Source organism: Numenius arquata, chromosome 9 (genome assembly GCF_964106895.1).
Source record: "Numenius arquata chromosome 9, bNumArq3.hap1.1, whole genome shotgun sequence".
Classification (NCBI taxonomy): domain Eukaryota; kingdom Metazoa; phylum Chordata; class Aves; order Charadriiformes; family Scolopacidae; genus Numenius; species Numenius arquata.
Genome location: NC_133584.1, coordinates 61,822,163 through 61,845,666, shown reverse-complemented (window position 1 = coordinate 61,845,666; position 23,504 = coordinate 61,822,163). Strand labels below are relative to the sequence as shown.

The 23,504-nt window shown below is 67.3% G+C and overlaps 3 protein-coding genes across 6 annotated transcripts; 1 reads left to right on the top strand and 2 right to left on the bottom strand.

Moving 5' to 3' along the window:
- Positions 1-3,363: 3,363 nt before the first annotated feature.
- On the bottom strand, positions 3,364-10,303 carry LOC141468405 (E3 ubiquitin-protein ligase RNF19B-like). 2 transcript variants are annotated; one of them, XM_074153480.1, is made up of 10 exons: positions 10,108-10,303; positions 8,634-8,725; positions 6,884-7,483; positions 6,242-6,432; positions 5,825-5,975; positions 5,219-5,381; positions 4,678-4,792; positions 4,353-4,490; positions 3,929-4,039; positions 3,364-3,784 (listed from the first exon to the last, which is right to left on the bottom strand). In XM_074153480.1, exons 3-9 carry the CDS (start codon positions 7,324-7,326, stop codon positions 3,954-3,956), a joined length of 1,287 nt encoding a protein of 428 aa, XP_074009581.1. In that variant the 5' UTR covers positions 7,327-7,483; positions 8,634-8,725; positions 10,108-10,303; the 3' UTR covers positions 3,364-3,784; positions 3,929-3,953. The 2 variants fall into 2 exon arrangements, with proteins under 2 accessions (XP_074009581.1, XP_074009580.1); XM_074153479.1 differs by having other exon boundaries at positions 3,929-4,121; positions 10,108-10,264.
- A 394-nt stretch (positions 10,304-10,697) lies between these two features.
- On the top strand, positions 10,698-14,728 carry ZNF513 (zinc finger protein 513). Its single transcript, XM_074153478.1, has 3 exons — positions 10,698-10,917; positions 13,212-13,805; positions 13,977-14,728. Exons 1-3 carry the CDS (start codon positions 10,698-10,700, stop codon positions 14,726-14,728), a joined length of 1,566 nt encoding a protein of 521 aa, XP_074009579.1.
- Positions 14,729-15,273: 545 nt separating this feature from the next.
- Positions 15,274-23,287, bottom strand: SNX17 (sorting nexin 17). Of its 3 annotated transcripts, none has more exons than XM_074153580.1 (15): positions 23,228-23,287; positions 20,952-21,026; positions 19,769-19,886; positions 19,339-19,403; positions 19,103-19,213; positions 18,604-18,694; positions 18,319-18,406; positions 17,911-17,980; positions 17,700-17,792; positions 17,359-17,562; positions 16,901-17,023; positions 16,688-16,765; positions 16,427-16,501; positions 16,102-16,143; positions 15,274-16,022 (listed from the first exon to the last, which is right to left on the bottom strand). In XM_074153580.1, the coding sequence occupies exons 1-15, from the start codon at positions 23,285-23,287 to the stop codon at positions 15,903-15,905; spliced, it is 1,413 nt and encodes a 470-aa protein (XP_074009681.1). In that variant the 3' UTR covers positions 15,274-15,902. The 3 variants fall into 3 exon arrangements, with proteins under 3 accessions (XP_074009681.1, XP_074009682.1, XP_074009683.1); XM_074153581.1 differs by having other exon boundaries at positions 20,988-21,026; XM_074153582.1 differs by lacking the exon at positions 20,952-21,026.
- Between the last annotated feature and the right edge of the window lie 217 nt (positions 23,288-23,504).

The window sequence follows — 23,504 nt, the reverse complement described above, 5'->3', positions numbered from 1 at the left end:
CTCGGGGCGCTGTGGGGATGCATCTGCAGCTCAATTCTGCCGCGTGGTTGCAGAGCGCTGGCCCCTGCAGCCTCGCCGTTACCCTGGGGTGGCCCAGCCGAGGACAGTCTGTGTCACGCAGAGCAGGAGACACGTCTCCGGGGAGTTTGTGTCTGTGAAGGGCCGGGGGTGCCAGTCACCCCCCTGGGCTAACTTTCCCGCTGCACCCCATCCAGCCGCCTGCTCTCTTCAAGGTGTGACCAGAGGCGGATCCTGCCTGGTGTCCTGGGCAGCGTGAAGCTCGTACAACGTGTCGGCACCGCAGCTCTCCCTCGGCAGTGAACTCCCTGGGCCGTGGCAGGGTCGGCTGTTTCCTCTCTTGGCCTCCCACCAGGCACGGTGGGGAGCGTGGGGAAGCGGAGATGAGGTTTGCCGGCCGGTCACCTGGCAGAACCTCCTCTGACTGCTCTGGGGTCCCTGTGTCACAGGGGAGACCCATTTGCACTGCAGGTCTCCCTTCTTGGAAGACGAACGCCACCCCCCTGGTCCTGGGCTGTTGTCTGAGCCTCTGTGGTTCAGTCGGTCCCGCCAGCCTGGATGGGCACATCTCGTGTCATCTTCAAGCCCCTTCCCTGGTGGCCCTGAGCTTGAGCCCCCCTGTCCGTCCAGCATCTCTCCAGTGACGACGTGTCCAGACCGGAGCTTTTTTGGCCCCAGGACTGTCCAGGCTGGGCTCCCGCCTCCCTGCTTGGGGCTGGCAGTTCAGGACCATGAACAGGCGGCTGCTGCAGCCGGAATTGCTGCTCGGGCCATTCCTGTGCCCAGAGACTCGATGAGCTGATGCGTTCCCCGGGATCGGTGCCGCCTGAGTAAAGCACTAGAGGAGAGGAGTTTTTCCTTTGCAAACGTGGATTTCTTCTCAGGACATCTTTCGTTTGCTGCCAGATGGGTTTGTCTCGGGATCACGCTGGCGAAGGGGCAGCTCGGTACCTGGTGCTTCCTCCCTGCCATGAACGTGCTGGCCCGGCTGCCTCCCAGCTTTGAATAAACAGACTGAATTGTCACTGGAATGAGCAGAATTATTTTCTCCAGTCCTAAAAGCATTTGTCATTTCTGAAGCCTCTCCAGTTTCCGTGTGTCCTTTTCGGAGCAGGGATGGTAGCGATGCTGCAGAGCCTCGTGCGGAAGAGTAAATCCAGTCCTGGATGGAGCAGCCGGAGCCGCAGGGCCCTGCGAGGCTGAACTCGGTGGAGTTAAAAACTGTTTGAGTTGTCCTGTGCCTGCTGCCGGGCATCAGTCTTGAGAGGGTTTGGTTTAAAATTTTCTTCCCGGTCATTAAAGAAATTTTCCGATACAGGACGTGGCACCGGTCTCTGTGGAGCCCCCGGGGATGGCTCTGGTTAGTGGTGACCTCACCTCGGTAATTTGTATTGAGAGGTAACTGGTTTTAGACAATTCACCGTGTGCTCTATGGATGTTTTGTCACGCTAATTTTTAATCAAAGCGCTTTGTGGTGTGTCACGTGCCCTTGTATCTAATTATTTTCATTAACCCGGTGAAGCTGTTGAAAGGATGGAATCGGGAGTTTTGCTGAGGCCGCCCAGCGGGGTCTGCGGCGGCAGCTCGTTGCCGTGATGGAGCCAGAGGAGCCGAGGACCCGGGGCCGGGGAGGGTCCTGGTCACCTCTTCCGCGCCAGCAGAGTGTAAAAAGTCACAATAACGGATCACCACAAAGTGATGGTCTTTTCCCGGCATTTTCCCAGGTTCGTGGGCTCTTTCTGTTGTGCGTGGGGGTGGGGGTGGGGGGGCAGGGAGGGACCGGCAAAGGGAGGGACCGGCGTGTGTGTGCCGGGGAGGGACATGGGGCGAGCTCCCCAGCAAACACCACGCTGGACTTGCTGGTGAGCAGGAGAAGAGTTTGGGAGCCAGGGTTTGGTGTGGCCTGGGACAGATCCTGGAGACATCAGGCGTCCGAGAGCTGGTTACTGAAGGCTCCGGGATGCCCAGGCTGTTGGTGAGGTGAGAAGCTCAGCTGGAGACACAAAGGAGGCACAAAGACACAACAGCAGGAAGAGTGATTTGATTAATAACCTGACCCAGCTACTCCCAGGCCTGTCAGAAGAGAAGCGTCGCCCCTCAAAAGCCAGCGTCCAAAAATCCAGAAGGATCGAGAGGTACAAGAGCTGGGGACGGGCTCAAATCACAGACCTCCCCCTGCCCCCTCCCAGGGCTGTCCCAGGAGAACCATCAGCCCCACAATCCAGGCGTGCAACCTGCCTCATCGGGAGCTCTCTGGATCACCTTGTGAGTACAGAAGGGTGGCCCCCCAGGGGCGGGATGCAGGGAAAGAGCATCTGGGGATAGCACAGGATCTATTATGGGATATTTAGGGGAAGACCAAAGGTGGGAAAAGGGAAGAACTTAGATTTGAGGAGGGAAAAGTGTGGGAAATAGAGGGATAAGAGAATGAGAAGGTCATTTTGTAAGCAGGGACTGCTCCGCACAGGAGTCTGGCCATGCCCTGTGCCCGAGCCCCACAGGCTCTCCTGACACCTTATTGAACGCCACCTTCAAGCACTTACTTTCCTCCATGTGAGTGTGGGGCGGGCAGCGTCTGTGGTGGCAGCGATGGACACACACGCGTGAGCACCAGCAAAGAGTAGCCACAGCAGCTCTGGGCGGTCAGTGCTGGGGCCTGGGAGTGGGGGAATGGGGGGGGACGGGGGAATACATGGGGCTCTGGACTGGCTGTGGGATGGATCCCTGGTGGGGCTCAGGACCCACAACCTGGACCTGCTTGGCCCCAGAAACTTGGGGTCAGGGGCAGTTGCCCACACCCCAATGCCACAGCCTGTCCAGGGCATTCTTCAGGGGCAGCCTGGTTGCCCACAGACAGGGCAGGAGGCCACGATGACCCCCTGGGCATGGAGGGACCAGGTTGGCCACCACCACCTTGTCCACATCCACCTGTAGAAATGGACACCCTGCAGCTCCTGCCAGCATCCCGTGGGGTGTGGAGGGAAGACGATGCGAGACGCGTAGCACTGCATCTTCGGTGGTGGCCAGGGGCTACCCCACACCCCAGCAGGACCCACGGGTGTCACACATGGCACCGGGGCTGGGGCAGGGCTTGGCCCCTGCCCCAATTGCTGGGTTTGCTCGTGCTGGCTGAGGGTCTGCAGCAGCATCCCCCCTCCCTGCACGCTGCCGGTGCTGCCCCACAGCTCTCGCTTTGCTGGGCGTTTGCACAGGGGAATATCCCCACTCTGCTCCGGGCCCTTGCTCCTACTTGTCTGCCCCCCCGATGCCCCCCTGTCCCTCCCGATGGGGAGTGCTCTGGGATCGGAGCCTGCTGTGATGGGGCTGTGCCACAGGAGACAGACAGACCCTTGGAGAATAGTTTTATTTCTTGGTGGTGCCAATGCTCAAGGCTGCCTTCAGGGAAGGGGCAGATGGAGCTCAGCGTGGTCAGTGCCCGCCCGGCCTAGGGGTGGCCAGGACCCAGTTCCTGGGGCTGGTGGTGGCCACAGAGGGTGAGCAGCTCTGCCACAGGAGGGCACGGGATCTTTGTGTCCGTGGCAGGCAGGAGCCCAGGTTGGGAGCTTTGTGTATCGAGGGTCCCCGTCTTAGTGCTACAATGTCCCCTCACTCCGCAGGGACGCCCACGGCGCTGCACGGGTCGCTGCTGCCTGCCAGGGAGTCCCCAGAGAGACTCTGCCCTGACAGCACGCTGCACAGGCTCTGCTCCCGGCCAGGACGCGGCACGGCCTCGATCGACACCTCCACCTCGATGTTGATGCCTTCCCTGCAGACAAACACCGGGCCTGAGGGCAGGAGCCAAAAGGGGACATCGCCACATCCCTGCCCGGTACAGTGGGTGCAAGAAGGCTGTGAGGAAGGGGACAGGCCAGCCCCCCCGTGCCGCCCCAGCCCGGCAGCCCCTGCTGACCTGTAAGAGGTGTCCTGGCCCTCGCTCAGCATGCTCCCTGCGAGGGCCACCGTGCTGGCCGACTGGCTGTCCTGCTCCCTCCACACTGCCCCGTGCCGCGGGCTGTGGCTGCTGCTGGGGAAGGAGGTGGTTGTGTCTGGGACCCCGTCCTCGCCCCCCCTGGGGCTGGGCAGCACCGACCAGAGCTCGTTCACTGGTAGGGGGGAGAGATGGTGCTGAGCACCCCGTCTGCAGGGACGGCTCCCTGTCAGAGCCTCCCCAGGACACCATCCTGCAGCCCCTTGCAAGGACAGAGGTGTGCGGTGTCCACATGGAGCCCCTGGCTCTGCAGATGTCACAGCCACTGAGCCACCAGGCAGGACCGGAGCCCATGCGGCCCCCCGGAGGGTACGGGGCACTGGAGAGACGGCAGTGCAGGACTCACACTTGGTCAGGTTCTCCAGCTCCACCACGCCGAGATCCCCGGGTGGGCTGCGGCCGCCCCCGCACCCCCAGCGGCTTCGACACAGTGACAGCACCACCACACCGTAGACGTAGGTGAGCATCAGGGGCACGCCGACTCCTGCGGGCAGACAGGATGCTATTTCCCCGTCCCCACCAGCAGCCCCCGCTGGCCTGTCCCCCTCAGGTGAAGCCCTGGTGGCCCCAGACTCACACATACGCCCCCCCGAAGCCACTCCACTGCAGCAGCCCCCAGGCCCCAACCCCACTCTCTCCAGCACTCGGGCAGCCCTGGCCCGGACACTCACCCACGGTGACAGCTGTGATGATGGGGGACACAAAGAGAGAGAGAAGGACGCTGCTGGTGACAGAGAGGCACTGCTGGCACCCCGACAGGCTGCTCCTCCGGCTCTGGCCCAACACCTCGAGGAGAAGCAGGGCAGGTGAAGTGCTCTGCAGGGATCTCCGTGCACAGCCCCCAGGGATGAGGCCCATTCCCAGCCCTGGCAGAGCTCTGGTTGCAGCTACAGCTGCCTGGACACCTCCTCCATCTCCTCAGGGACGGGCAGCCACAACAGTGCTGCCACCACAGCCCAGGTGTCCCTGGTAAACGCCCCTGGACCCCCAGACCCCTTCCTCCTTTCGCCCACCCCAACCCACACCTCTCCGGGCTGAAAGGACGCTCAGTGGAGGGTGCTGGGGTGGGCAGCAGAGAGGGTCCCGGCAAGGAGGGGCCGTGGTGAGTCGGGGGGACACAAGGACATGCTGGGGACAGTGGTGAGCCCTGCGTGTCTGCCAGGCTCAGCAGGGAATGGGACCATGGGGGGCTCCAGGGCCCCCTGCCAGTACCTTCCTACCCATGTAGATGGGGATCCCAATAGTAATGACAGGGACAGCGATGCCTGCGACGAGGGAGATCACCATGGGCGCCCCCAGCACCATGCCCAGCTGCCACAGGATCTTCCGGGTCCGTGACCAAGGCCTCTTCCCCCAGAAGGTGCAGCCGGAGGGGCTACGGGAACAGAGCGGGGCTGGGCCCAGGGGACCAGCACAGCCCACCCCCATCCCAGCCCTGAGCTCTGGCTGCCACTGGGGACCCCGCCGTGGGGTGCTGAGAGCCAGCCCCAGCCCCCAGCCGAGCCAGCCCCAGTAGCACAGACCACTCCTTTCCCCCCCCGACCAGTCCCACGGCCCAGCCAGCCCCAAGCCTCACTGCCCATGGCCATGGCTCTCAGCAGGGCCTCTCTGCCCCACATCCCAGCCCCACAGCTCCTGGCTGGGTCCCCAGCCCTGCCTGGCCCAGCATCACAGCACCCACAGCTCAGGCCAGGGGCAGCTCCTCCATGCACCCTGCAGCTCCTGCAGCCCCAGGGCCCCAGAGCACACCCCACGGCTCCCTGTGGCTCCCCAGAGCACACCCCACGGCTCCCAGCGTTCCCCCAGCCCCGCACTGACCTCAGGAAGTGCACGTCGGAGATCTCCCGCAGGCAGAGCCAGCAGAAGAGGCAGCCACAGACTGTGCAGTTCATGCGGTTGCAGCTCCCATCATTGATCTTCATGATGAAGGCACTGCAGCGGGGACAGACTTTGATGTCCTCGGCCTCAGCTGGCGGGGGGAAGGAGATGAGACAGGATGGGGGGCAGCAGGACAGGGCAGTGCTGGTCCACCCCCACAGCCTGTCCCGGAATTGCAGCCCGTCCTGTGGGTGTGGGGGTGAGCCAGGCACAGCGAGGCCCCGCTCCACACCCCCAGCTCAACTGGCACGTGCCTCCACGCAGAGGCAGCCACTGGGTCCCGGCTCCAGCATCCCCGCAGGTATCCAACTGCCAAATCCCTGCCCTGCTTGCTCCCTCCCCAGGCCAGGGTCTCACCGTGGGCCGAGTCCTCAGGGTGGACTCGCTGTGCGGGGGCACGGGCCAGGCTGGGGGCTGGTGGCGCTGGCGCACAGGGGCCATCGGGGTGCCAGGGCTGCCGGCAGTGGTAGCAGAACTCGGTGCCACAGCCCTCGCGCCCGCAGGTGAGGCGGGGACACTCGGCGCAGCCGTAGGCGATGACAGCATAACTGTGGGGAGAAGGTGGTCAGTGTCGGGGGGCCAGCAGTGCCTGCGGCTTTCCCTGCATCCCCGCACAGCCATTCCCCTCCCCGGCACTGCCAGGCCATGCAGTGGTAGGTCCCAGCTCCGCACTGAGCCAGAGCTGCAGCCCCTGCTCAGGAGAGACCCTGCGGCACCCGCACAGTTCCCCCGGGGCCTCGTGGACTGGTCCGGCATGGCCAGGAGCACCAACCCTGGCACAGACACGCATCTGCCTGGGCTCTGCAGCGGGGACAGGGAGCGGGACATCTCTCTGGGCAGGCGCAATCCCACAGGGGACCAAGTCACAGGGACACTGAGCCTGGGAAAGGCTCACAGGACACAGGCTGGGGAAGCCTCTGCCAGTGCAGGGAGGGGAGACACACTGTCGCCCACACCATCCCCCTGCTCCCAGCTCCGCTCGAGGGGCCAGTGCGTCACCTGCAGTCGGGCGCGGGGCACCATCGGGTGCCGGGGTCAGCCGCCAGCAGCCGCCGCAGGAGGAACTCCTCGTACTTGTCACGGAGGGCGGGCTCGGGCAGGAGGCGGTGGACGTCGGCGGGCTGCAGGGCGGCGGGGCAGTGCGGGCAGGCCACCGGCACGCGGCTCTCGCCCACGGCGATGCACAGGTACTGCTGCAGGCAGGCCCGGCAGGAGCGGTGGGCGCAGGAGGCCAGGCTGGGGAAGGCCTCGGGGGGCTGGGGCAGGAGGCAGAGGGGACACTCCTCCAGCTCCCCACCCTCACCCAGGGGCAGCACCACCTGCGTCTCCTCGGGTTCCTCCGGCTCCGGTTCTGGCGACTTCTCCCCCCCGACGGCCTGTGGCTTCCGCCCAAAGAAGCCCAGGAGGCGGAGGGGCCCGGGCACCCGTGTGGGTCGCTCCATGGTGGCCCGTCAGCAGCTGTCGGGCTACGGAGGGCAGCAGGGAGGTGCCAGCCCCAGCGCAGCCCCCATGGCCAGGCTCCTACCTGGATCTCAGGGCCGGCATCCTCCCCACAGGCGACAGCTGAGCCATCTCCAGCCGCTGTTGTCGCCGCTCAGCCTGCGAAGGAACTGCACGTGAGGGCGAGCTCGGGGCCCCCAACATGGTAACGGCCCCCCAGCCCCCAGGAGACCCCACTCCCACCCTGCTGATGGGCACCACTGGCCCAGCCGGACCCTGGGGCCACCCACGCACCACTGAAAACACCCTGGCAGCTCCAGGACAGTCTCCTCGCCGCCCCCCAGGCCAGCCCGGCCCCAGCCAGCGGTCCCTGTGTGTCCAGGGCATGGGGCCAGCCCCACCAGCAGTGCCCTGGCCCTGGCACAAGCCCTACAGCACGGAGACCCTGGTCCCCTGCCCTGGCCGGGGCTGTTTCAGATCCCCCCTCCTCTGGTGGTTCACAGCCCAGGCCAGGGTGTCTGCCTCTCTCTGCTCCTGCGTCCACCATCCCCATGACGCTGGGCTTGGGCAACGCACCCACAGCCCGTCTCCAGCCACCACGTGCCCCTGGGCCAGCTCTGTCCTGCCCTGTCCTCCCTCCTTCAGTTCAGCATAACCCCTGCCATCAGCAGAGCCAGCCCCTCTGCTGCTCTCCTTCCGTATCTACACCCCACAAAGGTGCACCCTACACACGGCACCGCTGCGCCCCTCCACCTCCAGCAGCCTCTGCTGGGTTTTCCCACTGAGCGCATCCAGAGCAGCAGCAGCACTGCCACGGGGAGAGGTAGGAGGGAGCCAGGGCTCGGCTAAGATCGAGGAGTCTGATTCCATCTGCTCGGCTGGGAAGGAGCACGGTGCAGCACCGTGGGCACCCCAGGTGACAAAGCACCTCCCAGTGAGTCGGTAACGGCAGAGCTCACGAAAATGGGGCTGAGATGGGATTTAAACAGCTGTTAGAGAGCAGGAGGTACTGCAGGAGGAGAGTGGGAAGGAACGTGCCCAAACGTAGGGGAGGGCAGTGGGACCGCTGTCTGGGGTGACACCGCTGCCGTCACCGGGGACTCTGCCCGGCAGAACAGCAGGACCCAGCTCCAGAGCAGCAGCACCAGCTGCGCTGACACCACGGCCACCAGCCGTCCCACCGGCAGGGCCAGCCAGCGAAGAGACACCCCGTGCCCTGCGGCTCCGGCACCGGGACGGCGGCACCTCCACCAAACCGCTCAGCACACGCCAAGAAGCACCAGCCAGGATCCAAGGGGCCCCGAGGTACCTGTCAGCGGGGAATCATCGCTGAGGACTCGGCACGGCCATGGCTCCCCTGGGACCGCCACAAAGCCCAACACATCCAGCTCCCTCAGGGACCTGCAAATAAACAAAAACTGCCTGCAACAAGGCTCAAGAGCAGCAGCAGCTCACGCACCCGGGGCCAGCGGGACACGTCACACAGCTCATTAACGGAGCTACAGAGAAGGCAGGACGAGTCCTGTAGATAGGGACCACGGCGGGGACCTGGGCATCGGAGGGGACAAGCACAAGGTACTGCTGGGCCAGAGCAGGGGTGCTGCCCCCCCCACCCCCTGCACATCCCTGGAGATGAGTCCAGCACGTCCCCACGCAGGGGAACCAGGAGCCCTTCTCCCCAGGACGCAAAGCCCTGGGTGTCCCCAGTCTGCACCACGCTGGGACGCTGGAGATAGAAGCTGCGGGTAACAAACCAAAGTGGTGGGAAACGCAAGAGCTGAGCTCCCCTGGGAGCAGAGGTGTGACCAGGCTACATGAGGAGTGACCACAGCGTCCCCAGGGCCTGGCGAGGTCAGAGCATGTCTGAGTGTCCTGGGGCAGATTTTCTGGGAAGAGGGGTCATGGACCACAGGGATGTGCCAGGTGAAATTGGGAGCTCCATCACATGGGGACCCAGTGCCCACGCGCAACCCTGAGAGAACCAGGCAACAGCTCTGTGGCTCTTGTGAGAGCCGTGACCTTGGGGACAGGGCTGGCAGAGGCAGTGGCCACAGAGGAGCCAGAGCACGGTCAGGGTGCCCCAACTCTGGGGCCACCCCTGGGCTTGTTCTGCAGCTGCCTCTCCTCCCACGCTTGGCTCCCTCTCCTCTGCAGCCACTTCCTATGGGGTCACCATGATCATACAATAATTCAGGTGGAAAGGGACCTCGGGAGGTCTCAAGTCCACCTTCCTGCCCAAATCAGGGGCAGTGCCGTGGGTAAGGGCTTTATGCCAGTTGGGCCTTGGAAACCTCCTAGGACAGAGACCACACAACCTCTCTGGGCCACCTGGGCTGGAGTCCTTCCACCCCCAGCACTGCGGAGCAGAGCCCCAGTGGACGTCTCCAAAGGGTGGCTTCGGTTGCCCCTGGAGATCAGGCCGTGGGCAGGACTGCAAATCCCTGCCCCAGACCCCTCATCCAGGATCCCAGCGCTGGAAGCACCGGGATGGTGAAAGCCTGGAGCCCTGCTGCCCCCGGCCACCGAGCGTCCCCTTCTCCGGCCTCTCCCCCCCGGCACGGCGGGCTCTGGATCACCCAGCCCCGCTCCGCGGGACCCCCGGAGCCCCACAGCCTGTCCGTGCCGCGCAGAGAAGCCGTTTCAACCCTCCGCTCCGGCGGCACGTCCCCTGCCGCTGCCGTTCCCGGACAACGGCCTCCTCCGGCCCCCTCCTTTCCCCCAGGGCCGGGCAGAGCGGCCAGCGTGGCTGCAGGCACCGCCGCCGGTACCGGCACAGCACTCACCGAGCTCTCCCCTCGGCCCGGGGGCCTGACGAGGCTTCCCGCGGCCCTCCGGGGCTGGGCCGTACCCGCCGGGGCAGCGGGGGGGGTCGCCGTAGCCTCCCTGGGGGGCACAGACACCGTTAACCCCCCCAGATGTGTGTGTCCCCCGCTCCCCCTCCCCTACACCCGCCACCGGGGCCGCCGCCCGCCCCGCTCCCCCCGCCCTGGGAAGGGGCGGAGCCTCCGGTGCTCCCGCCCCGGGGCCCCGGTCCCGGAGCCGCCCGCCTCGCCCGGGACCCGGCCCGCCCCCGCCCCGCCCCCGCCCCGCCTGCCTCTCCCGCGGCAGCCCGGCCCCCCGCCGCATGCCGGGGCCGCCGGCGCGGTGCCGGGAGAGCAGGGGGCGGCGGCGGACCCAGCCCGCGCTTCCGGGCGCCCGGTCCACTTCCGGCGGCGCCGCGCCCGCTTCCGGCGCTGGCCCCGCCCCACGGCGGCCGGAAGCGGAAGTGCCCGGTCGAGGCGGGGCGGCGGCGGCCGCCCCGGGCTGGCGGGGGCGGCTGGCGGGCCGCGGGCGGGAGGGCGGCGGGGCCGGGCCGGGGCCGGGGCCGGCCACGATGCCCCGGCGGAAGCAGAGCCACCCGCAGCCGGTGAAGGGTGAGTGCGCGGCGGGGCCGGGGGGCGGCGGCGGCGGCGGCGGCCCGGCCGTGACCCGCGGCGCTCGGTGTGTTGCAGCGGACGCCGAGGACGGCCCCGAGGAGACGGCGGGAGCGGCGCTGGTGCTGCCCGGCGACCTGCTGCTGGGCCGCGGCCTGGCCTTCGAGAAGGGACCGCCAGGTGCGTGCCGCCGTGCGGGCCCGGCACCGGCGCCCCGCGGGGACGGCCGCCCTGGGCGCACCCGCAGCGGCGGCGCGGCCCGGCCCGGCCCTGCCGGTACCGGCCCCCGCGCTGGGCCCCATCCGGCAGCCGCCCGCCCCGGCAGCGGGCCCGCCCCGTGGCTGCTCCGTCCTCGGGCACGTTTCCCCCCTCGGATCGCCCCCCGCGGGGTGAGGCCGCGGCCCCGGGCAAGGCCCCGCGCCGGTGGTCTCTGCCCACCCCGCACCGATCCCCGGCGCCCCCCCCCCCCCCCACCTCCCCCATTAGGGCCCCCACGCATGTCGTGTCGTCACGGTTGGTGTGGGGCTGGGGGACCCCGGGGCTGGCAGCTCGCCCCACCGCAGCCGCCACCGGGCTCATCCCTGTGCTCCCGAGCCGCCGGGGCACGGCTTTCTGCCCTCCTGGGGGCTGGGGCCTCGTCCCTGCGGGGTCCTGCCCCGCTGCCGCCCCTTGGCATCGTGAGGGTGGGGGGAACTGGGCTGGGGCTGTTTCTCTGCCAGTCTTTGCTCCCTGCCACTTGCCAGCCCCACGGCTACCCTAGCCCTTTGTGTGGCCGGCCAGTGCCAGCCCAGCTGGTGGCACGCTGGGCTCCAGGTCAGCCAGAGGAGCGAACGCTGCTCTGGCTCTGTTAAGGTGCCTCAAAAGGACCAGTGGGAGCATCACTCGCTGCTCTTGATGGTGAACGGTGAATAACGTGGGGTCATACACAATGGCGAGAGGAGGGGGGCACAGATTGCCTGACCCCCGTGGCTCTGTCCCTTCACTGTCCACGAGGGCTGGTCCCTGTGCTCCCCGCCATGCTGGCAGCTCCCGCACCGAGGCACGGTCCCAGCTGCCCAGCAGATGGGCTTCTGCTCCCAGAGCCGCGTGTCCCCACAGCCTGTGCACCGAGCCCCGTGCCGGGACAGAGCCTGCTCGGTGGCTCTGGGGGCCAGACGCTGCGAGGGCTGAAAGCCGTGCTCTGCAGCAAATCTGCCATCAGAAATACCTTCCCTCCCCCTCTCAGCCACACCAGCTGGGGAGCGGGACCAGGCACCCCAGGGACCACTAAGGATGTCAGGAGAGCCATCACTGGCCCTGTACTGGTCTTCACCCCATGGGCCATGCTGTCCCACCTGGGCAACCGTGACAGAGCCAGGCTCAGGGGACGCTGCCCCAGAGCTGCTGTGGCACTGCTGGACTGCGGGGCTGAGCCGAGGGGGCAGGGAGTGCCTGGATCTCCCCTTGGGACTGGGCTGAGGGTTCCCCAGCAATGGCCAGGCCCTCGCAGGAGGCCCCGCTCTGGCATCTGTGCTTCAGGGGGTGCTTGCGAAAAGGGACTGGAGGCTGGGGGGGCTGCCCCGTCCCACAGCGTGGGAGCAGCCTGGGGCTCTTTGGGATGAATGCAGCCAGGGGGGCCGCAGTGAAGGAGATGGCACAGGGTGGTGGGCGGCAGCTGTTGGGTCTTGCAGGCTCCAGGGCTCCAGGTCAGGCACAGCTTCAGCTGCATGTCACTGCCCTTCCAGCCCCGAGCACCAGCCTGGGGGCACACATCGGGCACGGGGCCAGCCTGAGGCGGCTGCAGGGCAGCGGGCTCTGCTCTGTCATCCCTTCCTGGGGCATGGGCACTACCCCAGGGACTGCAGGAGGATGGGTCTGTGTCCAGCCAGGAAGCATAAGTGCCCTCTGAGAGCCTGGCACAGGCTTCCCCCCACTGCTGTGGGGGAGCAGCGTTGTGCAGATCTGGGGAACGTCTGTTTTCCCGTGTGGTGGAGGGGGTCTGGTATTGGAGCCCCGTGGTCTCGGCCATGGGAGCAGGACCAGCTGCTGTCCCTCGGGCAGGGGCAAGTGTCATGGGCACCTGGCCCCCCTGCCTGGGTCGGGCTGTGCTCAGCACCTTCCTGACACCGCTGCTTCCTACCAAGCTGGGTCTGGCAGCACCGGTGCGTGCCAGCTGCCCACCAACACCCCTGTGTCCCCCTCTGCCTGCCCTTCCTTTGCTGGGGGTCTGGCTGCGAGCTGGACACGGGACAGAGGTGACAGGGCTTCCCGAGGAGCCCAGAACAGGGTGTCAGGGCAGGTTGTGGCCACAAGGCTCCTTGTCCAGCTGTGTGCAGCATGGTGGGCTCCTGCAGGCTGCTGGGTGCTGCCTGGCCCCTCCTGGCCCCAGTACCCTCCTTGGGACGGGCCCTTCTGGGACCGGTGGCACAAGTGGAGGGGGCTGTGCCGGGGCCAGCCGGGTGCCTGACACAATCCCATCCCCGCGGTCTCCTCAGCAGACACCCTGGTGGGGAAGATCTCCATCCCAGCGTACGCGCTGAGCGACGATGACTGCTCCTCGGGGTACCAGCAGCTGAGCGTGGAGAGCGAGCCGGAGGAGGGGGGCGAGCCGGGCCCCGCGGCGCTGCCCTGCCGCCAGTGCGGGCTGCAGCTGGCTGCCAGCCTGGGCCAGAGCTGCCTGCAGTGCGCCGGTGCCGAGGGGGGACGCAGCCAGCGCATCGTCTACTCCTGCCAGCTCTGCCCCTTCGCCTCCCACTACTCCAGCCACCTCAAGCGCCACATGAAGACACACAACGGGGAGAAGCCCTTCGCCTGCCCGCAGTGTGCCTACGCCTCTGCCCAGCTGGTCAACCTGACCCGGCACCTGCGCACGCACACAGGGGAGAAGCCCTACCGCTGCACGTGCTGCAGCTTCGCCTGCAGCAGCCTGGGCAACCTCAAACGCCACGAACGAGTCCACAGCCAGGACAAGCCCTTCCAGTGCGCCGCCTGTGACTATCGCTGCAACCAGAGCCGCAACCTGAAGCGGCACATGCTCAGCCACCGCCTGCCCGAAGGCGAGGGGCCGCACCGGCGGGACAAGGACCCAGGTAAAATGGGGGGCGCGGGGGAGAGGTGCTGTGGGGGAGCCCCACGGCACAGCCTCAGGGCCGGAAAAGGGACAGGGCACATGTCCCGCCTGGCGCCACGTGCCACCGGCCTCGGCCAGGGCACTGTCGTCCCCGCGGCTCCTGACGTCCCTGCTTGTCTCTGTCCCGCAGAGCCGCTGCTGCCGGAGCTGAGCCTGCACGTGGGCAGCGGCAGCGGCCCCTTCCTGCCCGGCTGCGCTCGGCTGCGGGGCGAGGAGGCGGCCGCGCTGCCCGAGCTGCTCTTCCCCTTCACGTGCCGCATGTGCGGGCTGGTGCTGGACGACGGCTTCGCGCAGGACGAGGGCCTGGCTGAGCAGGTCTGTGGGCGCTGCAGCCTGGCGGTGCTGGGCACCGAGCCGGGCGCCAGCCCCCGCAAGGGCAGCGGGGACAAAGGCTTCGCCTGCAGCCTCTGCCCCTTCGTCACCCACTACCCCAACCACTTGGCGCGGCACATGAAGACGCACAGCGGGGAGAAGCCCTTCGTCTGCCCGCTCTGCCCCTACGCCTCCGCCCACCTCGACAACCTGAAGCGGCACCAGCGAGTGCACACGGGCGAGAAGCCCTACAAGTGCCAGCTCTGCGACTACGCCTGCGGCAACCTGGCCAACCTCAAGCGTCATGGGCGCATCCACTCGGGCGACAAGCCCTTCCAGTGCAGCCTCTGCAGCTACAGCTGCAACCAGAGCATGAACCTGAAGCGGCACATGCTGCGGCACACGGGTGAGAAGCCCTTCAAGTGCCGGGACTGCCCCTACACCACCGGCCACTGGGACAACTACAAGCGCCACCAGAAGATCCACGGCCACACGTCTGAGAGCTGGGTAAACCCTCATACTGCCAAAGCCCTGCTGGCCCCTCCGGCCGTGGGCACGGCCCTGCCCTGAGACAGCACTTAGCCCGGCTGCAGGGGTGCCCAGCCCCGTGTCGGGCACAGGGTGCCTCAGCCCTGGGACACCCCAGCCGTGGCCCCTGCCCTCCCTGGGGGAGGGACAGGCATCAGACTCCATGGGGGGCGCTCAGGGCTGCCTTACGCAGGGTCCGCTGGGGTCTCCAGCAGCCCTGTCCGGCCCAGGCAGGGTGAAGCCACAACTGGCAGCTCGGGTGCCAGGCTCGGGTCTCTGCCCCAGCAGCAGTGGTGCCATGTCCCCAGGCACCCCCCCGGGGTGTTCCCTGCCTGTTCCTGCCTGCCAGAGCCCTCCTCTGCTGGAGTTTGGGGAAAAGGGGGGAGGGGGGAACGGGACTGGTTCCCTGGCTGTTGCCATGCCAGTCAGTGTAATTTATATTGTGTATAAAAGCATTAAACGGTCAGTTTTGTTATCCGCTATTCTCCCTGGGGGCCTTGTTCTGCTTCAGGCCAGGACAGCGTGGGGCTGGTGAGGGGTGCGGGGAGGGGAGGGACAGGAGACACCCCCCCAACAGACAGCCCGGTACCAATCAGGATCCATTTTAATCATCATTGCAGTGTGTAAACATCGGTTACTGTCCATTAATGCTCTGGTCGGTCGGAGCAGCAGGAGAGAGGTGGTTACAAGCCTAGATTACGCTGGAGTCTATGAGCGGGTTAGAGAGGGGGGGACTCTGCGCAGAGCCCCCCCCGGCAGACAGTTTACTGCAGTCTGTCTCGGAGCAGGAACCTAAACGCTAATTTGGCATTATGGAGCCTCACGAGGGCCGCTCGGTGCCACCAGGCTGCCGCCGCCGAGCCGCTGCCACGGCTGCCCTCCTGGGTGCCGGACCCTGTCCCTCCCGGCCGGGGAGGGGGCGGCTCTGCCCCCCCGTGCTGGGCCAGGCTCCGCCACGCTGCTCCGGGGCTGCTCCCGGGCACGCTGCTCGGGTCAGGCCGAGCCCTCTCCCAGCTGGAGCCAGCAGCGGGAGGGGTTCAGCTGCCCCCACCCCGAAAGGCAACGGAGGGGCTGGGGGTGAGCCCCCCCAGGCCGGGGGAGCGGGGGAAGGTGGATGTAGCGGGTGAGAGGCACGTTGATTGCAACCTGTCTGCAGGTCGTACATTCCTCAGCGAAGGCCCTGGGGGCGGGTGCTGTCCTAGAAAGGGGGGGGCCACTACAGATCTTCATCACCAATGCCCTCGAAGGCATAATTGCCGTGGAAGTCGTTAGCGCCCACATCGTTAGCAGAGCTGGAGTGGCTGATCCCTCGCAGGCTGACGGAGGTGAGCTTGCTCTGTGGAGAGGGGAGACATTAGGGGGGACCCCTGCTCTCCCCGTGGGTGACGGTGACATTGTGCCCACACACCACTCACCGAGAGTTTGGCGATCGGCTCCCGGGAGGCGTCAGGCGAGTCCTGCAGGGACAGCACGGTCAGGCACGGTGGGACACGCCACCCCCCCTTCCCACCACTTCCCTGCCCTGGGCCACCACTTCCCTCCCAGAAGGAGGTCAGGCCACCACCCCTTCCCTGCCCCAGGGGGTCCGGCTCCCAGGGATGGGGCCAGGGCCCCTTTCTCTTCCCAGGGCCCTGGGAGCAGGGCAAGCCCAGCCCCGGGGCAGTGGGCTGTGGTACCCGACACGCAGCAAAGCCCATGGTCACGCCTGTCTCCCCCACCATGGCCAAGGGTCCCACTCACCAGCAGTGGGGGCGATTTCACAGCTTGCTGGCTGTCCGAGCGCCGCAGGGCCCCGTTCACCCGCCGGCGAAACATCTGCAGGGGAGGAGCTGAGCTCAGCAGCAGGGTCCCCACGGGCGGCTCCAGAGGTCAGGGTGGCCCCTGGGAATCCTCCAGCCGGCCCCATCCCGAGGAGAGTGAGCAGGGCCCAGTCTAGACTCTGGGGAGGGGGCCCAGACACAACATTCCACCCCAGGGACAACGTCCATCCCCAGCCCTCACCTTGCGGATGCTGCCTCCAGACTTTTTCACCATCAGCTCGTCCACCATGGACTGCAGGCAGATGCTCAGCATGATGGCCTGCAAGGGAGAGGTGTCACGAGGCTCCACGCACCCCACGGCCGTCCTGACACACCACGCCGAGCCCAGACCAGCCCTGTCCCTCACAGCCACCCCCTCGCTCCATGTCCTTGCCCGGCACACAGCCGTCCTTACCTGCGGACTGGTGATGGTGACCCACTGCAGCCGGTCCTTGCTCATTAGATACTCAAAAGCCAACTCCAGCTTCACCTCCGACTTGCCCGGGCTGCTCCCTGAGGGACCGTTGCTCATCGGCACCTGCAAGGGCTCGTGCTGAGGCTGGGAGCCTCCCCAGGGCAAGCAGCCGGCTCCCTGGAGCCCTGCGCTGACAAGGGCAGCCCCCAGCCAAGTGCTGGCCACCCTGTCCGGCCCCCACTGGCCATCCACCGCCGTCAGGTCCCCTCGCTGCAGTGGCCCCCTTGAACATCCCTCACACCAACGACCCCCTCAGCCCCAAAGCACCCCCCAGGCCAGCTGGGCTGCGAGCACAACAGCCAGCGCCTTTCCTGGGGTGCAGCCCAGCGCAGGGGGTCCCACCGGACCCCACAGAGCCCTCCCTGCTCCCCAGGGCCCCGCCGGCAAGTGCCACTCACCGAGGACGTGACCCGCCAGCACCGCATGCGCGTGACCTTGAAGCTGCCTTCCTTGATCTGCTCGTTCGGCAGCCGCACCTGGAAGTTGAGCTCGTTGTTGCCGGCGCTGACGACGACGTGGCACCCCTTCTCCGGGAAGTCGGTGACGCAGGGGTCGAACTTGAGATAGCCGTAGTACTTGAGGGTCTGCGCCAGGCGGATGAACTGCGGGCAGAGCCAGGGATGCTCAGCACCCTTCCGGGCCAGGAAGGAGCACAGAGCTCAGCACCGCACCTTGGCACGGCAGCGGTGCCGGTCCGGTGCCGGGGCTGCCCCAGTCACAGCATCCTGCCCTTCCCTACCTCCTTCTTGGAGACTTTTTCCTGCAGGGACTTCAGCTGCCGGTGCTGTTCCTTGTTGACAAGGATCCATCCATGCTCGATGTCCGACACCGTCTACCAAGAAGCAGAGGCTGGCGAGCAGCTGGGCCCGGAGCCCCCCAAGACCCGGCACAACTGTAGCCGAGGGGTGCAGGTGCCCCCCCTCGCCCGGCCAGGCCGCTCCCACCCTCACCTGCGCGTACAGCAAGTTCAGCCCCACGCGATGCTCCATGACATCGTCATCGTAGGAGGAGTCCCAGTAGCTAGAAGGGAACCACATGGGTCAAACTATTCCCCAGCTCTTAACCACGACAGGGAGAAAAACACATCCCCCTGCTCTGGGCTGGCTCTCTGGCCAGCTCGCCTGGTAGCCACCAGTTGCCATGTCCCACTCCCCCGTCTCAAGCGGCTGCCCGAGGGGCTGGGAAAGCAGAAACAGGGCAGCCTGTCCCTGGTGTCATGGCAGGGGTGGCCCAGATGCATTCCTGGGGGTCGAAGCATCCCGCAGGCGGCGACGGCAGGAGGGGAGTGGTCCCTCTGCAGACCCCCGGACACTGCCCCACTGCTCCAGCGGTCGCTGCCCCCCGGCCCTGCTGCTCACCTCTTGCGCAGGATGATCCTGAACTCGGGGTTGTGCAGGCTGGTGACGGACACGTACGGCAGCTCGAACTCCTGCAGCTTCCGCACGACTGCGGGGACACAGCAGCTCAGCAGCGGCTCGGGGCCACGGGAGCCCGCCGGACCCCTGCCAGCCAGGGCACCCTGGGGGAGCCCCCTGGATCCCCCCACCCCAGGGGTCCAACCATGCAGGGCACCACTTTCCCTCTCCCAGGGCAGACGTCCCATTGCAGCCCCCACAGGACCGTCCCCAGCGTGCTCCACTCACAGGAGAAAGCTCCGTCCTTGGTCTCCCTCACCAGGAAGAGGCTGAAGTAGCCGACCAGGTCATCCGGCAGATCCAGCTTGGAGGCCACAGCCTGGGAGCAAGAGCGGGAGGTCACCACTTCCCGCACAGAGGCGGCACTTCTACATCCTTGCCCTTCTACCTCAGGTTCTGGGGACTCCCAACGCAGGAAGGCAGCGTCTCTGCTGTGCTGGGGACAGGGCAGGGGGGGCAAGGGGACAAGTGGGGCCCAGGGTGGCTGTTTCACTGCCACCATGAAACAGCTGGGGGCCTCCCGCCATCAGTCTGGGCCCACAGAGGGTCACGAGAACATCACGACAGCCTTTCTAGCTCCACTGCTCTTTGCCCCCCCACCAAGACAACTCTGCTCTGGGGTAGGGACAAGGCAGGGGGGCCCAGGGTGAGGGAACCCCTGCACGCGTGGGGAACCCCAGAACTCAGCAGGAGGGGCCAGTCCCGCCCAGCACAAGAGCTTTGGCACCTCAAGGACATCCTCTGTCTGGTCCGAGGTGAGGATGGTGACCTTGACCTTCTGGCCATTGGAGAGCAGCACTTCCAGCACCACCTCCTCCGTGGGTATCTGCTGCGTTTCCTGGGGAGAGAAACAGGGCTGGCACCCCGGCCCCCCCCCGCTGGCCACCCTCAGACCCCTCAGACCACCTGGTGGCCGGCACCCGCCCCTGCAGCACCCCAGGTCCTGTGGCTCCTGCCCCCCACCTGCTGGGCCTTGCGCAGGAAGCTGTTGAAGGTCTCGCTGCCTCCCAGCGTTGGGTCCTGCCGCACTGCGGAGGGGGGAAAGACAAGGAAAGAGGCAGGCGTTATGTGGGAAGGGGCAGGGACCCACGCCGATGCCCATCCGCTCTGCGGACCCTCAGTTTGCACCCAGAATAAGCGTCCACATGGGGGACTCCCCGCGGGTGAGACTCGCTGCCAGCACCGGGAAAGGGAAGGGGCTGGGACGGAGGAGCAGCCCTGGCAGCACCCCTTGGCAATGGCCGACGTCCATTAGACAGGGCCAACGAATACCAGAGCATTGCTGGGAGTATCAAGAGGGGCCAGAGCAAGCGGAGCGGCGTGGGGAGGAGGGTGCGGGCAGTGCCCCGGTGCCCGGAGCGGCCGAGCCATGGCACGGGGCAGACCCACTTACCAGCCTGCATGTATTTCTCCAGCTGCTCCCGTCGCTGCTCTACCTCTGCCGGGGTGAGCGTGAAGATCTTCTTTGGGGGGAAGGCTGGGACCACGTTAGCGCCATACTCTTTCCTTAACTGGGGAGAGAGCAGAGTGCTGCAGGAGACCCTAGGGAGATGGGGGCTGGTCTGTCCCCCCACCCCAGCTGATTTCCAGGGCCTGGCAAGGGGACCAGAGAGCTTCCCGGTGTTCATCATCCAAAGGGGCAGAGAACAGTTTGCAAGAACCCAGGGGGACGCCACAGAGCAGAAGAAGATGCCTGCGCTCCACACCAAGGAACAGAGAGCGAGACCCTGGCCGGCCCCGCAGCAGCACACACTTGCTCGTGGCCAGCGCAGCGCCTGATGCTCTGGCTCTGAAGCAGCACAGAATCCGAGAGTGGTCAGGGTTGGCAGGGACCTCTGGAGATCATCTCCTCCAACCCCTGTCCAGAGCAGGGTCACCCAGAGCAGTTGGACAGGAACGTGTCCAGGTGGGGTGTGAATGTCTCCAGAGAAGGAGACTCCACCACCTCTCTGGGCAGCCTCTTCCAGGGCTCTGACACCCTCACAGGAAAGAAGTTCTTCCTCATGTTGAGATGGAATGTCCCGTGTCCCAGTTTGTGTCCGTTGCCCCTTGTCCTGTCACCGGGCACCACTGAGAAGAGTCTGGCCCCATCCTCTTGCCCTTTAGCTATTGCTCAGCATCGATGAGATCCCCTCTCAGTCTGCTCTTCTCCAGCTGAGCAGCCCCAGGTCCCTCAGCCTTTCCTCACCAGAGAGGTGCTCCAGTCCCTCATCATCCTCACAGCCTCCGCTGGACTCTCTCCAGCAGTTCCCTGTCCTTCTGGAACTGGGGGGCCCAGAACTGGTCCCAGTGCTCCCGCTGTGGCCTCCCCAGGGCAGAGCAGAGGGGGAGGATGACCTCCCTCCACCTGCTGGCCACGCTCTTTTTGATGCCCCCCAGGAGACCATTGTCCTTCTTGGCCACAAGGGCACATTGCTGGCTCGTGGGCAACTTGGTGTCCACTGGGACTTCCAGGTCCCTCTCTACAGAGCTGCCTTCCCACAGCGCCCACACAGCCCAGGTCCCTGCCCGCCGCGTCCCTGCAGGGTTGGGGGGACGTTGGCAGCAGCTCCCGCGGGGGACAGAGGGGTCCCTACCTGCTCGTGCAGCCCCAGGAGCTGGCTGTAGCGCACGCGGCAGTGCAGCACCCCGTTCACGTGGATGTTGTAGGCCTGCGGGGAGAGAGGACGGTCAGACCCCACTGAGGGGCAGATGGGGCACCCCCAGCCCTCCCCTCCTGACAGCAGAGCTCAGCCCTGCCCCGGGAAGCACCGGGACCCACCGGGCACCGCTGCGGGAGCTGGTTTGCCCTGCAGGCACCAGCCCCAGCCCAAAGACACCGATCCTGGCAGTGTGCCCCTCACCGCCTGCACCCCCCAGAACTGCCCCCGAGCACACAGCTCCCCAGCGCTTCACGTGAGGGGCAGGGACCCTCTGCAGCCCCCGGGGGCAGCATCCCCAGCAGCCTGGAGAGGAGGCTGCCCACGGAGGCCAACAGGCAACAAGCAGCCCCAGGGTGGCACAGCCACGACCCCCAGCACAGCCAGGACCCGGAGGGGCCGTCGCCAGCAGTCAAGGGCTACGCGTTAGCAAGTGGGGACGGACAAAACACCCAGGACTCGCAGGGGTAAGTACGGTGACAGCACCGGCAGGTTTCTGTGTGCTGCTCCTCTGAAGACGCCTCAGCGCCGGTGCTCTACCCCAGCTGGGACCAGCTCAGTGGGGCTCACCTGCCCCACAGCTCGAGGGGAGCCCCACAGGGTCGGGGAGACGACTGCTCCTGCTGCAGGGGACCCCACTATTATAGAAATCACGCGTACTAGTGCTAAGTTTCAACTAACTTTTCCTGCTCCGCCACAGAGCTGGTCCCTGGCTGCTGCCCCGGGTGTCCCCTCTGCCCTGCACCCCAGCCGGGCTTGGCTCCCAGCCACCTCGCCGCAGGCAGCCTCCTCCCAGGGGACAGCACTGTCCCCTTTGTGCCCGAGCAGGCCCTGCCATCCCCAGAACGGCGTTTGGGAGGGTGGGAGGACCACACCGTGGGGGCTGGCAACCTGCCTCCAGCGGGCGATGGCAGCCCAGGCAGGTACCTCCCCCAGCTGTTTTGCTCGCTGGGAGCCCCAAGCATCCTCCTGCCCCCGAAAGCTGGGGCTACCCGGGGTCAGCGGTGGCATCCGTCTAGGCCACGGTAGCCCTGCAGGTGCTGGAGCTCACACAGGCTTTTCACACCATCTTTTAGCCCAAAGGCAAATGCCCCACGGAGGGCCCATGGCACCATGATGGATGCCGGGTGGCCCTGGCAGCGCGGGGGCCCGTGGTCTCCTGGGGTCACCAGCTCCTGGGGTCCCAGACAATCCCTCCTCTGACAGCGGGGACAAGGTCTTCCCCCGCCTAAGGAGCCATCGCGGCACCGGAGGGCAAAGTGCAGGGGGAGGCGTGGGGCTGAACACACCTTGGCCGCTCGCTCCTCCGGCCCCTGGGCAACCGCAGCTGCCTGTGGGTCACCAGGGCCCTTCACAGTCCTTCCCGCAGCTCGTGGCTGCCATTGGTGTCCCCAACACACCGCCTCGGGCTGCTGAGCGGAGTGGGGAGATCCCCCAGAGCGGGACCCCGGCAAAGGGGGTGGGCGAGGGGTCCGCACGGCAGCCGGCAGGGAGGGACAGGATGCCCGCAGCAGGGCCGGCCGGAGCCAAAGGGGCCACGGAGCGACGAGTTGGGGGGGCCGGGGGGAGCACGCAGCCCCCACGGCCACACCACCGCCTCTGCACAGCGAGACCCTGCCCCGGGCCCACCAGGGAGGGGGGTCGCGGTGTCCGGGAGCCCTGTGGCCAGTGCCCCGCAGCAGCCTCCCGGGGACCCGATCCCGGAGGAGCTGCCAAGCCGGAGGGCGTTCACGGCGCGCCGAGCAAAACAGGAAGCCGGGACAGACGGACGGATGGACAGACGGGCTGGCGGGCCAGGATGAGCCGGGGGGCCCCGGGGACAAGACGGGGCCCCCGCCCGCTGTCCTCCCCCCACACCGGACCTGCCGCCCCCCGGCGCGGGGCAGGACCCGCGCGCCCTCCGAGTGGCTGCACCCCGGGGACACCCCCCCCCCCCCCCCGGTCCCGGCCCCGGCCCCGGCCCCGGCCCCGTCCCTCCCGGTCCCGGGGCGCTGGGGCGGTGCGGCCCGACGCCCGCCCGGCCCGGGAGCGGCGGTGGCTGGGGATGGCGAGCGGCAGGCCGGGGGCTGCTCGCCTCGCCCGGTCCCGGCCCGCGCTAAGCCGCCCGCCGGGGCCGCGGGCCCGCACGGCCCCACCGGGCGGGGTCAGCGCCCGCCCCGGGACGGCGGACCCGGCCCCGGGCCGCGGGACCGCTCCGCCCCGGCCCCGCTCACCACGTAGGCGGCGCCGCCGTCGCCGGCGCGGGTCTCGGTCTCGGGGATGGAGAAGTGCATGGCGGGGCCGGGGCCGGTAACGGGGCCGGTACCGGGCCGTGCCGGGTCGCGCGCCCCCGCTACCTGCCGCGCGCCGCCATGTCGGGCCGGGCGCTCCCCGGCGCCGCCCCGCGGGGCCCCCGCGATGGCGCGGCCGGCGGAACCGCCCGCCGGGGCCGGACCGCCCCGCCCCGCTCCGCCCCGCTCCGCCCCGCACCGGGGGGAGCCGCACGGCCCC

What these genes read in the sequence shown, in the direction of transcription:
- LOC141468405 (XM_074153479.1), bottom strand. Translation starts at nt 7,326, where the DNA reads ATGGAGCGACCCACACGGGTGCCCGGGCCCCTCCGCCTCCTGGGCTTC. An exon ending in GCTGGAGAACCTGACCAAGT is followed by an intron (nt 4,122 to 4,352) that starts GTGAGTCCTGCA and finishes CCCCCCTACCAG; the next exon opens with TGAACGAGCTCTGGTCGGTG. An exon ending in GGCCAGGACACCTCTTACAG is followed by an intron (nt 3,785 to 3,928) that starts GTCAGCAGGGGC and finishes GTTTGTCTGCAG; the next exon opens with GGAAGGCATCAACATCGAGG.
- ZNF513 (XM_074153478.1), top strand. Translation starts at nt 10,698, where the DNA reads ATGCCCCGGCGGAAGCAGAGCCACCCGCAGCCGGTGAAGGGTGAGTGC. An exon ending in CTTCGAGAAGGGACCGCCAG is followed by an intron (nt 10,918 to 13,211) that starts GTGCGTGCCGCC and finishes CGGTCTCCTCAG; the next exon opens with CAGACACCCTGGTGGGGAAG. An exon ending in CCGGCGGGACAAGGACCCAG is followed by an intron (nt 13,806 to 13,976) that starts GTAAAATGGGGG and finishes TCTGTCCCGCAG; the next exon opens with AGCCGCTGCTGCCGGAGCTG.
- SNX17 (XM_074153580.1), bottom strand. Translation starts at nt 23,287, where the DNA reads ATGCACTTCTCCATCCCCGAGACCGAGACCCGCGCCGGCGACGGCGGC. An exon ending in TGAACTTGCTGTACGCGCAG is followed by an intron (nt 17,793 to 17,910) that starts GTGAGGGTGGGA and finishes GCTTCTTGGTAG; the next exon opens with ACGGTGTCGGACATCGAGCA. An exon ending in AAAAAGTCTCCAAGAAGGAG is followed by an intron (nt 17,563 to 17,699) that starts GTAGGGAAGGGC and finishes CTCTGCCCGCAG; the next exon opens with TTCATCCGCCTGGCGCAGAC.